Here is a 14,145-nt window from a genome sequence, read left to right as displayed (position 1 = left end):
TGGGGATCTATGGTTGGTTCTGACTGAGGAGCTGGAGGATGGATTCATATGCAGAACATCACCTTGGATCCGTTCAGAATGTATCATTGTTTGACTTTGTGACATCTGAAGGATTGTAGCTGTAAAGTGTTTTTCTCTGTGTGTAGTTTGTGTTGTTTACACGCTGCTCGCCGTTTTGACTTTCTGTCTTCCACATTCACGGATTCCTCTTTGTTAGAAGTTTGCTGGCAGCTCTGCTGATGTTGTTCCTGAATGCAGATTGGATGTGATCACACATCTTCTCAATGAAGCACATGTGTGCAACTCCAAAGGAATGCCACATCTTTTTTCTCTTTTCTAGTTGCTATGGTGATGATGAAAAGACATCTGACATCCATGTAAGGTGACTCCTGATCGGGGTGTCTTTGGTTGACCTGTAGCCAAGTACCCCACCTTCCCCCCTCCAGTATGACCCCCCCCCCCCCCCTCTCTCTGCCCTCGGGGCCCCAAAAGAAGGCTCATTGTGCAGGCATGGAGCGAGCCGAGTGAGGCCTGCTTCTGGTTAGCGCGCTGCATCTGAAACACTCACCTTCCTCCAGGGGTTCCCATCTGGACCTGGTTTCCTGTTGGGGCCGAGAGGAGGAGGGAGGGGGGTGGGGGGGCGGAGCTTGGCCCCTGACTCAGCGATTGGGCGAGATGATGATGGCTGGAGTGCCAAACAGCAATCTGTCAATCACATGACGGAGCGATTCAAACCAGAGCTGAATGTGGGGGGGGTGGGAGCATGAAGCCGGCGATGTTTTTGTGAAGGAAAAGAAAGGACTTCGCCTCAGAACGTCTGATGGTTCTATTCCCAGAAGCAGTAAATGCTGTGTTTTATATTTTTAACCCTGGCACAAACTCTCCAGTGATTTAAAATCCTTATTTGAGTAATTGCAAACCTAAAACCGGGCATTCTGCAAGTGTGTGTGTGTGTGTGTGTGTGTGTGTGTGTGTGTGTGTGTGTGTGTGTGTGTGTGTAATGGTGGCATTGGAGCGTGGAGGCGGGACCAGCCCATCGGGTAATGTGTAATAATAACGTTGGCTTCCTGTTATTACTGCAGTAATTCTGTAGTTTCAGCAGCGAGGACCTTGAACGCCACACGGCGCGTTTAAGGGCAATCTGGAGGTTACATTACATCGATTTCACTTCTACCAGTGAAAAGAAAACATCGATGCTGTTTCTTTGTCTGCAGACTTGTGTAGATTTGCCTCATTTGCATATTTAAACGTGATATTTTCAGAAAACTTGTGAGTAAAGAATCAACCGGCGAAGTTCAGGCAGCAACGTGAAGACCAAAATAATACTTTTCTATTAGAGAAATGATGCATCGTTTTATGAATATCTGCTCGGTACGTAAACAGGAAACAAACATGTTTAGGAGAGAGTTTGGGTTGAAATAACAGCTGAGTCTCCTCCTTCCTTCTCCTCTTCCTCACGCCGTTTCTTACAGACCTCAAACATTTGCTGGGTCACGATTTCGTGGATTTCACACACATTGAGTTTGTTGGATATCCATGAATTCATTCTTGTGTCTGTAGCTGTGTGAGAACATGCAGATATCTTCACCTGGGGATCTGCACCCCCCCCCCCAAGGTCTCCCACCACAAAGCCTCAGATTTATCCTCCTGAATCCAGCCAAAGGAAACACAACAGAACCGCTGGATTCTTTCCCTCAGTATTCGCTCATTTGTCTTTGGGAAACCAGTGAAGCATCACGGGTTCCCCGCCCGCCCCTCGGCCGGAGCAGAACTCCAGCAAGCTGCTCTCTGAGAACGTTCCCACGGACGAGTACGGACGGAAGTGAAGCGATCCGATCTGGATCTTCTACAAGTGAGGACGTGTCGATGCGTTAGTCCCCGCAGAGCGAGTGAAGGTCCCTCAACGTTTGGCAGTTCCAGAGATCTTCTTGTCTTCCCCCGGCTGACGGATGCAGATGTTCGCCTCCGGGAGAGATGTGAATTCCCTTCACGATGTTGGTGGTTTTAGGTTCAGGTTCCTCACTGATATGAAAGTGACCCGACAACGACGTGTGACACTTAAAGTGACGCCGCTAAACCCTTCAGCTGGGTGGTGGAGACGCGGGGTCATGTGACCGTGGTGGGGTCCCTTTACGGCCTAACGTGAAGTCATGTGACCTCCTAACGTGAGACTAAATAATACATTACTTTAAGTGCAGAGGTAAACCTTCTTTGACCTGGTGACGCATCGTCCACAAAAAGCTCTTTTTGACAGACGTCATTTTTGACGCCGGCGACAGGAATCTTCCCCCCAGAAGCGTCTCTCATTGTGTTACTCCCGCCCCCCCCCCCCCCCCCCCCAGTGGGCCCACCGCTAGGCCCAAAGCCGCTCGCTCCCACATGTGTTTGTCTTGGGGAGAGAAACTCATCGGAATCCCTCGTTAAAATGAAACATCTATCCGAGGAGGATTTGTAGCTCCGACACTCTTTCCTCCATCGGCGTTCCCTCCGTCCCATCACGTCTCTCCTCCGTTTCTCACCGCCTCCTAGTCTGTCTTTTCGTTTTTTTTGGGGACAGATTGTCTCCACGCCCTTGTTTTTTAGGCCTTTTGAGCTCCGGCTTGTGGTGAACAAACCAAACCGCTCCAGTGATCTTCAGCCTGTCGGCGTCCTGAAGGACTATTCAGACCCCAAAATCAGGTCACTGCTCCTAAGCATCCTTCCAAATGTGTGTGTGTGTGTGTCTGTGTGTGTGTGTGTGTGTGTGTGTGTGTGTGTGTGTGTGTGTGTGTGTGTGTGTGTGTGTGTGTGCGTAATCCAACAAAAGAATGAAACCAAACTCTGCGTGTCCTCAGCCAATCACAGAGCTGTAAAATTAGCGAATGGAACGATGAGCTCATGAAACTTTTTACAACAACGCCGACTAATAGGAATGTGGACCAGTGAAAGGGTGAGTGGTGTAAATAATGCTCATAAAGCAGCTGATTGATCAACGCCAGCAAACCGAGGTGTAAAATCCGCCTTCCACAAGAAGCGTGAAATGAAACCAGATAAAAGTTAAAACCGCAAACAAAGAGAATAAAACAGCAGCAAGATAAATTCCTCTTTATTATAATAATAAAACATGCAATAAATGGTTCTAATTGTGATTGTTTTGGGCTTGGATGTTTGTTACCACCAAATATATATATATATAGACGAAAAAATTGTGGAATTATTTTAGTATAATATTTTGGTTTATTTCTTTTCTTTGGTTTTATTTTGTAAAGCACTTTGAATCACTTTGAAAGTGCGATACTAACTAAAGTATTTTAGTTTTTTTCAACTGGGAGATGAATTACTGACAAACCACCTGTTTTCTCTCTGTGTGTATGCCCCCCCCCTCCCCCCCCCCCCCCCCCCGAAGGCTCTCGGAGACACCACCTTCCCCGCCGCGCTGAGGCAGCTGCTGCCCTTGATGAAGCCGCGTGGTGGCGAGGACGCCGCGGCCTCGGGGTCGAGGTGCCAGGAGGACGGATGCGGGCCGGATGAGCTGATCCTCCTGCTGGTCTACCTGTACTCCCTGGCTGACGAGGCGCAGCCCCCCCACGGAGGAGGAGGGGGGGAGGAGGAGGAGAAGCAGCTGGAGATGCTGGAGAGGGAGCTGATTGGAGCGCTCACGCTGGTCATCACTCAGGAGGCGGAGCTTAGCCCTCTGCTCCAGAAGCTCACCGGTGAGAGACTGATGTTTGTTTCCTCTGTTGCTCTCCAGCGCTTTAATGCGAGTGTTTTCACACCTCGTCTGTCGCTACACACACACACACACACACACACACACACACACACTTTCTCCTCCGCGGGCACAAACAGTGAGTGTGGGAAGGTGTGCGCTCTCAGGGTAAGCAGATGTTCCTGTGGTTCAACCCGTCAGTGGGTTTAAAGACTGTTGATCAGCCTCCAGGTCATCAGATCGTGTATTTTTTACACCTGTGACCGTAGACTGAGAACATAGAGACCTGTCAATCAGCGTTAGGCCCCGCCCCAAAGCTTCCCCTCTTCATGGTCTGTTTGTCTCCACATGGACCATCATTCACTAAATGAACATCATGCTGCATTGAAGAAGACTTGAAACTAGAGACTGAGACCATAAACTCATGTTTACAATGTTTACTGAGGGAATAAATCAAGAGAGAAGTAGAGTCATTTCCTCATAGACGTCTATGGGAGCAGAGGAGTCGCCCCCTGCTGGTCACTACACAGAAGTAGAGTCATTTCCTCATAGACGTCTATGGGAGCAAAGGAGTCGCCCCCTGCTGGTCACTACACAGAAGTAGAGTCATTTCCTCATAGACGTCTATGGGAGCAGAGGAGTCGCCCCCTGCTGGTCACTACACAGAAGTAGAGTCATTTCCTCATAGACGTCTATGGGAGCAGAGGAGTCGCCCCCTGCTGGTCACTACACAGAAGTAGAGTCATTTCCTCATAGACGTCTATGGGAGCAGAGGAGTCGCCCCCTGCTGGTCACTACACAGAAGTAGAGTCATTTCCTCATAGACGTCTATGGGAGCAGAGGAGTCGTCGGGTTTATAACTCGGTCAGCAGGTCTATACAATCTGACTGAATATTGAGTCGCTAAAAACTTTAGAAAAGAGGGACACCTGTAAAAAATCAGCACAAATGTTGTGATGAAATCAGCCTTGTGTCTGTGTGCGAGTGTGTGTGTCTGTGTGCGAGTGTGTGTGTCTGTGTGCGAGTGTCTACTGGTTCCTCACTGGCTGGTAGCCGTGTGGTCGAGCAGATTGAGGGCCTTCAGAAGAATGAACCGTGTACCTCCCCACCACAGCCCGCTGTACCTCCCAGAGTTATAGCGTCTTTAACCTTGAGTCTGCTCACACACACACACACACACACACACAGGTCATATTTAGAGCTACTTTTAGTCTTGGACTTTTCCTGCAGCTCAGCACACACCCTGAAACAACACATCTGGGGTGGTGAGTGTGAGTGAAGAAGTAATAAAGATTGTTGATTGGTCTCCTTCTCTTTTACTCCCTCACTCCTCTCGTCCTGTTTCTACTTGGATAAGTGCAGCTCAGGGAGGGGGGCCGGGGGGGGCGCAGCGGTTCATGTTAAAAACCTGACTCTCTGTTATAAACACCTCTTTGGAAATGACCCCTGTAGTGTGCCAGGTGTGCCTTAGTGTGCACGTGCCCAGTCGGTGGGACTCTAACGGGAGGCCGCAAAAACACTCTGGTTGTGACATTCTGCCTCGACTAAAAGGCCTCAATGAAAACCAGACCCGGTCGCCATGGACACCATGTTTTTACACCCCCCCGAAACGCAAGAACAATATACAGGAGAGGACCTCGTCTTCATGAAAGAAATGCCGAGCGTAGTTTTATTTCACTTCCACGTTTCCTGTTGAGCAGAAACAAGAATCCATGTTTTTCTATAGGGGGGGGAGGAAGAGGAGGAAGAGGAGGAGGAGGAGGGGGGGGGGGGGGCGGCATCGTGTCGCGTTCTCCATGAGGTGCAAACCTTAATCGTCTGTCCCTCTCCGTCTCCGTCCTGCTTCTCCTCAGACCAAATGTCCCTCAGTCCTCCCTGGGGGGCGGGGCGCTCGCTCGGGTCGCGGTGTCGTGTCGGCGTGCGGCGGCGAGCATGCGACCCCCGACGCGCTGGATGCGATTTACGGGATTTCAGCGACGTTGAGGCGAAGAAGACGGGATTCCTCTCTGCCTCCGTCACACACATCACGTCTGTTATTTATCCTGTCGGTGGAGTGGGCACAGGGGGGGGGGGGGGTTGAGGAGGGTCGGACCTCCACCACGCTGCTGTTTGGGTTGGCACGGCAACGCAGTCCAGTCAGGGGACATGAAAGGGATCACACACAGCTCTGGCCACCAACTTTCCCTCTCGCTCTCGCCTGCCGACTTCTCAGACTTTTCTTTGTTTTCTTAAATTTCCCTTTTCCATTTCCCCCCCCCTCTCCGACCCCGCCTCCCCCCTCCCTGAGGCCCCGCAGCACCCGGCTGGTTGCAGGGGGGAAGCAGAGCATAAGTTTGGCTGATTAAATATATTTCCCCCTGTTGGACTGTGTTTATGAAATTAGCCCCAATTATTTTTAATTAGTGGTTGTTCCCTCATTTCCTCCTCAGTCACGCACACACACACACACACACACGCACACATGTGCATGTGTGTGTGTGCGTGTGCAAGGTGAGGGCGCCGGCCGCTGGCCTTGTTCTCTCTACTTCACTTCATCAGATAAGCTGATGACACGCAGCTCAGCCTTTAATTAGCAGAAGCTGCTCAGCGGGCCACACACACACACACACACACACACATACACACACACAGACCCTACGCTCCCCCCGTGGGGGGCCGGGTCTCCACGCTGCACCCCAGCTTCCTTCTATCTGCCCCCACCCTCGGTCTGCTCCATCATGGCTACATACAGTACGTGTGCAGTATGTGTCACTCAGAGATGACAAAATGTGTGTTATGATCCGGATGCTGTGTAGTGGTGTGTAGTAGTGTAGTAGTGGTGTATAGTACAGTGCAGTAGTGTAGTACAGTGTAGTAGTGGTGTATAGTACAGTGCAGTAGTGTAGTACAGTGTAGTAGTGGTGTATAGTACAGTGCAGTAGTGTAGTAGTAGTGTAGTAGTAGTGGTGTGTAGTAGTAGTGTGCAGTTGTGTGTAGTACAGTGCAGTAGTGTAGTAGTAGTGTAGTAGTAGTGGTGTGTAGTAGTAGTGTGTAGTTGTGTGTAGTACAGGTAGCTTCTAGTGTCCTCTGAGTCTTTCTTTCTAACAGGAAATGCACATCTTAAAGTCTCGTGAGCTCGTTTGTCTCCGCTGGGAATCTGTCAGCGACCCCTCAGCAGAGAGAAGACACACACACACACACACACACAGACACACACACAGAGGGGCTCCAGAGGGACTCAAACTTGAGGCTGCGGCCCCCTTTGGCCTCTGCACACGCAGCGATGCAGGCGGGGGTCAGCGTGGGACCTTTTGACGGACGCTCGTCCTCTGCAGGGAATGTCCTCGTCTCCTCCAGCTGGTGCATTAATAACTTTTATTCAAACAGAACAGATGAAACTGATACATGAAATCAAACAATATCATTGAAGCATTAAATAATCAAGCCTTCATACAGTGTGAATGTGCAGGGCTTTTATTGTGAAAGGTAAGAACAGCAGGAGTTTGTGTTCTGAGCTGCTTGGTCGATGTTTCAGCTCGTAATTTTCCCGTTATGTGAATTAATAAATTAAGCGTCAGTGAGCAAACGGCCCCCAGTGAGCAAAGGGCCCCCCCCCCTCGACAACGTAGAAACTCGTTCTGATCCATAAAGACGCGACTGAACGTTTCATCTGCTGCGGAAGAACTTGTTTACGTTTGAGACTGCAGTCCTCAGTGAAAAATGTCCTGTCCTGATGTACCCGCTTTCCTCCCTAAACTCCCCCCCCCCCCCCCCCCCTTAACCAAAGGGACTTCCTCCAGTTTTTCCCTCCCTTTATGAGATGTTTCTGAGGCGACCACGCCCCCTCCCTCCCTCCCAAACAAACAACAACAACATGGCTCTGCGTCCCGCATACAAGTTACAAGAGGTGAAACTGCTCCTCCGTCCTGCTCCTCCGTCCTGCTCCTCCGTCCTGCTCCTCCACCCGAAGGAGCTCGGGTGGAGCAGTCCTCTGCACCAGATGGAAGCTCTCCTGGCACTCCGAGCCGGCCGGGTCATTTCCTGTCAGGAGGCCTGGTGTTAATCAAGGCCCGAGCCAACGGGAACGCCCCCCTCCCCCCTTTACTCCCCCTCCCTCTTTTTTTACTGCCCCTCATCTAGCAGAGAAATACACTTCTTTTTTCTCCCCTTCCCTCCTTTTTGTTACTTTCTGCCCTTATTGTTTTCCATCCCGTGCTCTTATTTTGGCGGGCTCCTCTCCTCAGTCTTTAATCCCGAGGAGGAACCAGCCGAGCTGTCAGTGTCCCCGAGGAGGACAGCAGATAGGGAATGGGGGGGGGGGGTTGGAATGAGGAGAAAGGAGTCTGCAGTCTGGTCACAGAGTGAGATAAAGTCCTTATCTCCTGCTGGACGTCCAACTCAGAGCGACCACAACCCCCCCCCCCCCCCTCAGTGTACGGGGGAGACGAGAGGGAGGGGGGTGCAGCTTTAGGGGGATCTTTCTCCTTTTCCTTTTTTTGTGTTAAGTTATTTTAGCTAAATGATTTTACATTTAGGAGCTTGTTATAGGAAGCATGTTATAGGAAGCATGCTATAGGAAGCATGTTATAGGATGCATGTAATAGGAAGCATGTAATAGGAAGCATGCTATAGGAAGCATGTTATAGGATGCATGTAATAGGAAGCATGTAATAGGAAGCATGTTATAGGATGCATGTAATAGGAAGCATGTAATAGGAAGCATGCTATAGGAAGCATGTTATAGGATGCATGTAATAGGAAGCATGTAATAGGAAGCATGCTATAGGAAGCATGTTATAGGATGCATGTAATAGGAAGCATGTAATAGGAAGCATGCTATAGGAAGCATGTTATAGGATGCATGTAATAGGAAGCATGTAATAGGAAGCATGCTATAGGAAGCATGTTATAGGATGCATGCTATAGGAAGCATGTTATAGGATGCATGTAATAGGAAGCATGTAATAGGAAACATGTAATAGGAAGCATGCTTGATCTTCGGGGACGTGGAACACTTCTGGTGTCCGTAGTTCGATGCCCTTCCTCCTCAAGTCGTGCTGATAAAACCAGCAGATAAACTCTGTAAATCCTTCTATCAATAGAAACCAGTTTCTGCATCATTCATCCTATCTGCTGTGAGTGAACACACACACACACACACACACACACACATGCCTCCTGCACTCTGTCTGTGAGCTCACTGCTATCACGTCCAGCTCTGTCTGTCTCTGAATGGAGATATTGAGCCAGCAGAGAGCATTGCTGCCCCCCCCCCCCCCCTCGTAAACAAACACTCCAGAACACACATGCACGCACACACACACACACACACACAGTTCTTCCTGAGAACCAGCTTCCCGCTCTGTGTGCGTGCAAAGAACATTCACAGTAAAGGACGTATGCTTTAAGTACCCCCCCCCCAACCCCCACCCCCCACAAGAGATCACAGATCCTTTTTTTTAGGGACGGCTCCACACACAAACTCTCTCTCCACAATAAAAGCCCTGTGATTTGTCCGCTGGGTTGGCGGGCATCGCTCTCGTCCATGTCGGCCTCCTCTAAAGCACAGAAAGCTCCGATTAGGAGGACGTGACATCGATGATGGCCACAATATTCCTTTTAGCTGACGGGTGGAGCTGCAGCTCTTCACCCCATCAGGGCGGTGTTCCACTGATGGGTGGCTGGAGAAGCTAACGGGTGGAGTGAGAGCATCATGACATGGATCCAAGAGAAGTCAATGTCGAAGAGTCCTAAACATTCATTCTATTTCCTGACCAGCAGGGGGCGACTCCTCTGCTCCCATAGACGTCTATGAGGAAATGACTCTACTTCTCTCTTGATTTATTCCCTCAGTAAACATTGTAAACATGAGTTTATGGTCTCAGTCTCTAGTTTCAAGTCTTCTTCAATGCAGCATGATGTTCATTTAGTAGATTATAATCCACGTAGAGTCAGACCGTGGAGCAGGGGATGCTTTAGGGCGGGGCTACATGATGATTGACAGCTCTCTACCAACAACTCTACAAAATACACTAAACAAAAATATCTCATGTAGTAAAATGGAACCACAAACTGCATCTTGTTGCACATTCCTGTTGTAGAATAAACATTTGAACCTCGTTAAAGTGCTGCAGCGCGTTTTCATCTGCTCCGACTTTACCATGAAACCTTTAGAAAGAGAAGAAAAGAGAAACACTCCAGATGAATCAATCAATGTGTGTGTGTGTGTGTGTGTGTGTGTGTGTGTGTGCGCGCCTCAACATGTGGATCCAATCTCTGTTTCTTGTGCGTCCCCCCCCCCCCCCCCCCTCTTCTTCTTGTGACCGATCTCTGGTGGAAAACAAGTCATTTCAAGCTGGATTTCGCATCCACTCCCTCCCTTTCCTTCTCTCCTTCTCTCCTTCCCTCCTCTGAAGGATCCTCATCAAGCATCCTTGTCGTAGCTACGTCCAGGTGGAGGTGCATGGAGTTTACTGCTCACCCCCATGAGTTGTTTATTTGGCTTCCAGGTATCGGATGAAACTCGTCTCTCCATCAAGTGCGCGTTGTGGGGAGTCAACAAACGGTCGCACAAACACACACTCGGTAACGATCTCAGCGTTCACACACACACACACACACACACACAGACACACACACAGTTTCCCTTTGTTTAGTTTGAGCCTCTGGCGTTTGGGTTCGCAGGTCAAGCGGTGAGAGGCGGTGTGTCTGAGGTCGACCTCCTGAAGCTGCTCCCGCTTCTTGTGTTGCGTGTCCTCAGGTGAGCGGTTCAGTGTGTGTACACCGCTTTTATTGTGAAAGGTAGAGGAACAGGAAGAGGGAATCTGGTCTGCGCCGTCTGTGTCAAGGTTGAGAGGAGTGAGAGGTTTTTTTATGCAAAACGTGTCCGTGGTCATCGTGGCTCCTCCCATTTGGACAGGAAGTGAACCGCCTACTTACACCTGCATACGTCTGTAGCGACCTGTCACTCAGCGTGTAGCCCCGCCCTAAAGCATCTGCTCCGCCTTCACTCTTCTGCTGTCTGGGGTCAAATATTTGTCCCCTCCGCAGCCCCCCAGAGACCACCAACACAACCACAACCGCCCGACGTGTCACTTTCCCATCAAGCAACACGCAGACACTCAACCCCCCCACGACCCCCCCCACCCCCCCCACCCACGCTGCTGCCGCTATCAAAGCATCTGAACCTTGTCGACGTCATTATCTGTGCTGTGTCTCCTGTGGGACACGCAGACAGACACACACGATGCGTGGTGAAGATCAAAGGTTAACCGTGTCCTTTCATCGGCTGCACCACCCTGTCCTCCATCTGTCCTCCTGTCTAATGACAGCCTCTCTGTCCTCATGGTGGACAAGAACTTTTTTCTTGTTTGATATTTTCTCTGCTTTGCACTTGTTAAATAAACCGTCCTGTCCTCCTCCTGTCCTCCTGCCGTCCTGTCCTCCTCCTGTCCTCCTCCTGTCCTCCTCCTGCCGTCCTGTCCTCCTCCTGTCCTCCTGCCGTCCTGTCCTCCTCCTGTCCTCCTCCTGTCCTCCTCCTGCCGCCCTGTCCTCCTCCTGTCCTCCTCCTGCCGCCCTGTCCACCTCCTGTCCTCCTGGCGTCCTGTCCCCCCTCCTTTCATCCTGTCCCCCCTCCTTTCGTCCTGTCCCCCCTCCTGCCGTCCTGTCCCCCTCCTTTCGTCCTGTCCTCCTATGTCTCCCTCCATCTCATTGTCCAGTGACGCTGAATTCTCTGCTTATTTTAACTGATTTAATGGGGACAAAGTGTTTTTGTTGTAGTTGTAAAAATCGGCCGTTAATTTGATGAACGTCCTCATAAAGTCGAGCCGTTTGGTAATTGGAGAAGAATGTGAGATTTAACATCCTGATCTTCTTCTTTCTTTTACTTCTATCGAGTGAAGCAGAAACGTGACTCCGTCCTGCTGACTGCACTGTTTTCATGTATTTATATATATATGATATAATCGTGTATATATCATAAGTTAATACATATTTATCTATATGTTTTATACATAGAACATAAAACCAATCTTACTAGAACGGGTGCATGCATTTATCTTTTGTGTGTTACAATCAACACGTTATTTTAATGAATCAGGACTCCTCACCACCAGCCTGTATATATAATATTTATATATTATATATTTATATAATATTTATATATTATATATACACAGCACAACTGAAGCCTCTGAGGAAGGTTTGTGACACATATTCTACTTTTTTCACTTCCACATTCTGCACTTTAATTAGTTTGAGCATCTTTTGTAGAAAGTCATATTTTGAATAGCTTTTCTCCAACTGCCTCAGAAGAGACATTACATGAATGAAGAAGAAGCCGAGGAGAGTGTGTGTGTGTGTGTGCGTGTGTGTTTTCTTTTTGTAACTGAGCCCCACCTGATGTTTAGCTTCTGTTTTTGTGGTTCTTAAATCGGAGCGATGGGTCCAGAGAGGCTCGACGTGGACACGTGCAGACCAGAGAGGAAGGGAAAGTGTGTTTTTAAGAGTCGATGCCTCACATCTGGGCCACCGCCACACATCTGGGCCACCGCCCTGCTGTACTCCCTGAGATGGAGAGGGTGGCTGCGGTTCTTCTTTTCATCTGTTTAATAAGAAAAAAAGGACTCGGGAGAACGAGAGGAAACGGGTCAGTTGTGGCAGCAGAGTGTGTGTGTGTGTGTGTGTGTGTGTGTGTGTCTTTGGTGTGCTGTTTGTGCGTCAGGGAGTAGTGTAACAGTGCCCCCCAGTGGGCACTATAAGAAGCACATTCTGTAAGTGAAGGGACAGCAGAGATGTGATTTAAGCTCTGATGTCACCTTTAAACACACTCTTCTTCCTCTTCTTCTTCCTCCTCTCCCTCCTTCTCCTCTTCTTCTTCTCTCCATTCAAAGAAAGCCAATTAACGAGGACCAGATGTTCTTGTATGTCGGTGCTCACGCTGTGTTTGCTTTGGAATCGGTTCCTGATCTCCAGGATCTTTTGAATTAATACGTAGTAATGCAACACACACAGTGGTGAGCATTAGGCAACATTCCTCAAAGTGCCCTTGAGTGTGTGTGTGTGTGTGTGTGTGTATTAAACACATGATTAACATAATAAAACATCTGACTTCCAGCTGATAGAAGGTCCTTCACAAGCTGCTCCCATGACACCAAAGAAATAACGGTTCATCTTTCTATTTCTATTTTAAATATATATACATACACTAATTTGTAAATAAATATATTTTTTAGAGCGTTCCCCTAAAACATGTTTTCACGTGCACGGCTGTGCACATGTGTGTATGCGCTCTCGTGCAGCGTGTAACCGGAGCCCGCCGTGTTGCACCGCAGATGTTTCTCTCCCTCGAAAAAACAAACAGTGCAGAGGACAGTTTGTCCAGGAAGGACAGAGGCCCCGTCAAAATAAGAGTCCCCCGCCCCCTGTATCGCTGCAGGATGCCTTTTACCTTTTGTGTTGGGGAGGAGTATTTTAGGGTTGGGGACTTGTTTTCAAGCTTTGGGTCGTCCATCTGCCCTGCAGGCGGGGGGCGGGGGCGTGAAGGCAACATGGTGGGAGAGCAGAGCACCTCCACCTTTGATCAATGTCCTGCGAGGGGCGGAGCCTCCTCGCGACGCAGAGAATGGCATCAAATCGTGTGTGAATCGGTCGCGGTTCAAACTGGGGGGGGGGGGGGGGGCGGCTTCTCAGTCGGTCCGTTGGACTCTGATTGGCCGGTGAATTTCTCCCAGAAGTCCGTGTGAGCTTCCTTTGGGCCACATGTGCTCCACGGAGCGGTAATGAAGAGTCCAGGTGCAGGTTCCTGACCCTCGGGGAGGAAGTCCTTGTTTACTCATGTTTGACCTTGTGTCCGACCTCGTTCCGGCTCTCTGACCCCCCCGGAGACAATAACGTGGCACTAAACCGCCGACTGGACTAGTTGCCACCTTGTCGATTTCAGGACCATGGATCTGGATCTAATGGACCAACACAATGAGAGTTCAGACCTCCACTTCTATAAAGTCAAGTCAAAGCTTCTTTGCAGCTGCAAAAGGATGAATAAGATTTAACCGTAAAGATATGATAAATGAACTGTAAACATTAACTTCAATATAATATACAAATAAACCATACATACATAATAAATCATTAAATAGTAAAGATATAAATAATAATGTAATATTAATAATAAATATACTAAATAAATTATAATAAAGATATAATAAATATAAACAGTAGAAAGACAGTAATTTAGGATATAATTATACTTGATTGATGAAAGACGATAACAATAAAATAAAATACACATACACATACAAATACTTATAATTATATTAAATCTTATCGGACATCAAGCCGCTTTGCCCCCGGTGGCCTGAAGGGGGCAGAGCGGCTCCACCTTGTGTCTGTGCTGCTTCCTGTGAGTTACACCGTCAGCCCGCTTTGAGGAGCCGTCATTGAGGGGGGGGGGGGGGTGAAAACTGTCACACATACACACTT

The 14,145-nt window shown here is 49.0% G+C and overlaps 1 protein-coding gene across 1 annotated transcript in view; it reads left to right on the top strand.

Moving 5' to 3' along the window:
* Positions 1-10,279, top strand: part of scfd2 (sec1 family domain containing 2) — a 31,949-nt gene extending 21,670 nt beyond the window's left edge. Inside the window, 2 exon segments of the mRNA XM_062563413.1 lie at positions 3,386-3,692; positions 10,176-10,279. Of these exon segments, the coding sequence (XP_062419397.1) occupies positions 3,386-3,692; positions 10,176-10,186 (318 nt within the window). The 3' untranslated portion in view covers positions 10,187-10,279.
* Positions 10,280-14,145: the final 3,866 nt, after the last annotated feature.

This window comes from Pungitius pungitius, chromosome 7, assembly GCF_949316345.1.
Source record: "Pungitius pungitius chromosome 7, fPunPun2.1, whole genome shotgun sequence".
NCBI lineage: Eukaryota > Metazoa > Chordata > Actinopteri > Perciformes > Gasterosteidae > Pungitius > Pungitius pungitius.
The sequence above is the reverse complement of the archived record's forward strand: the minus strand, read 5'-3'. Positions and strand labels throughout refer to the sequence as shown.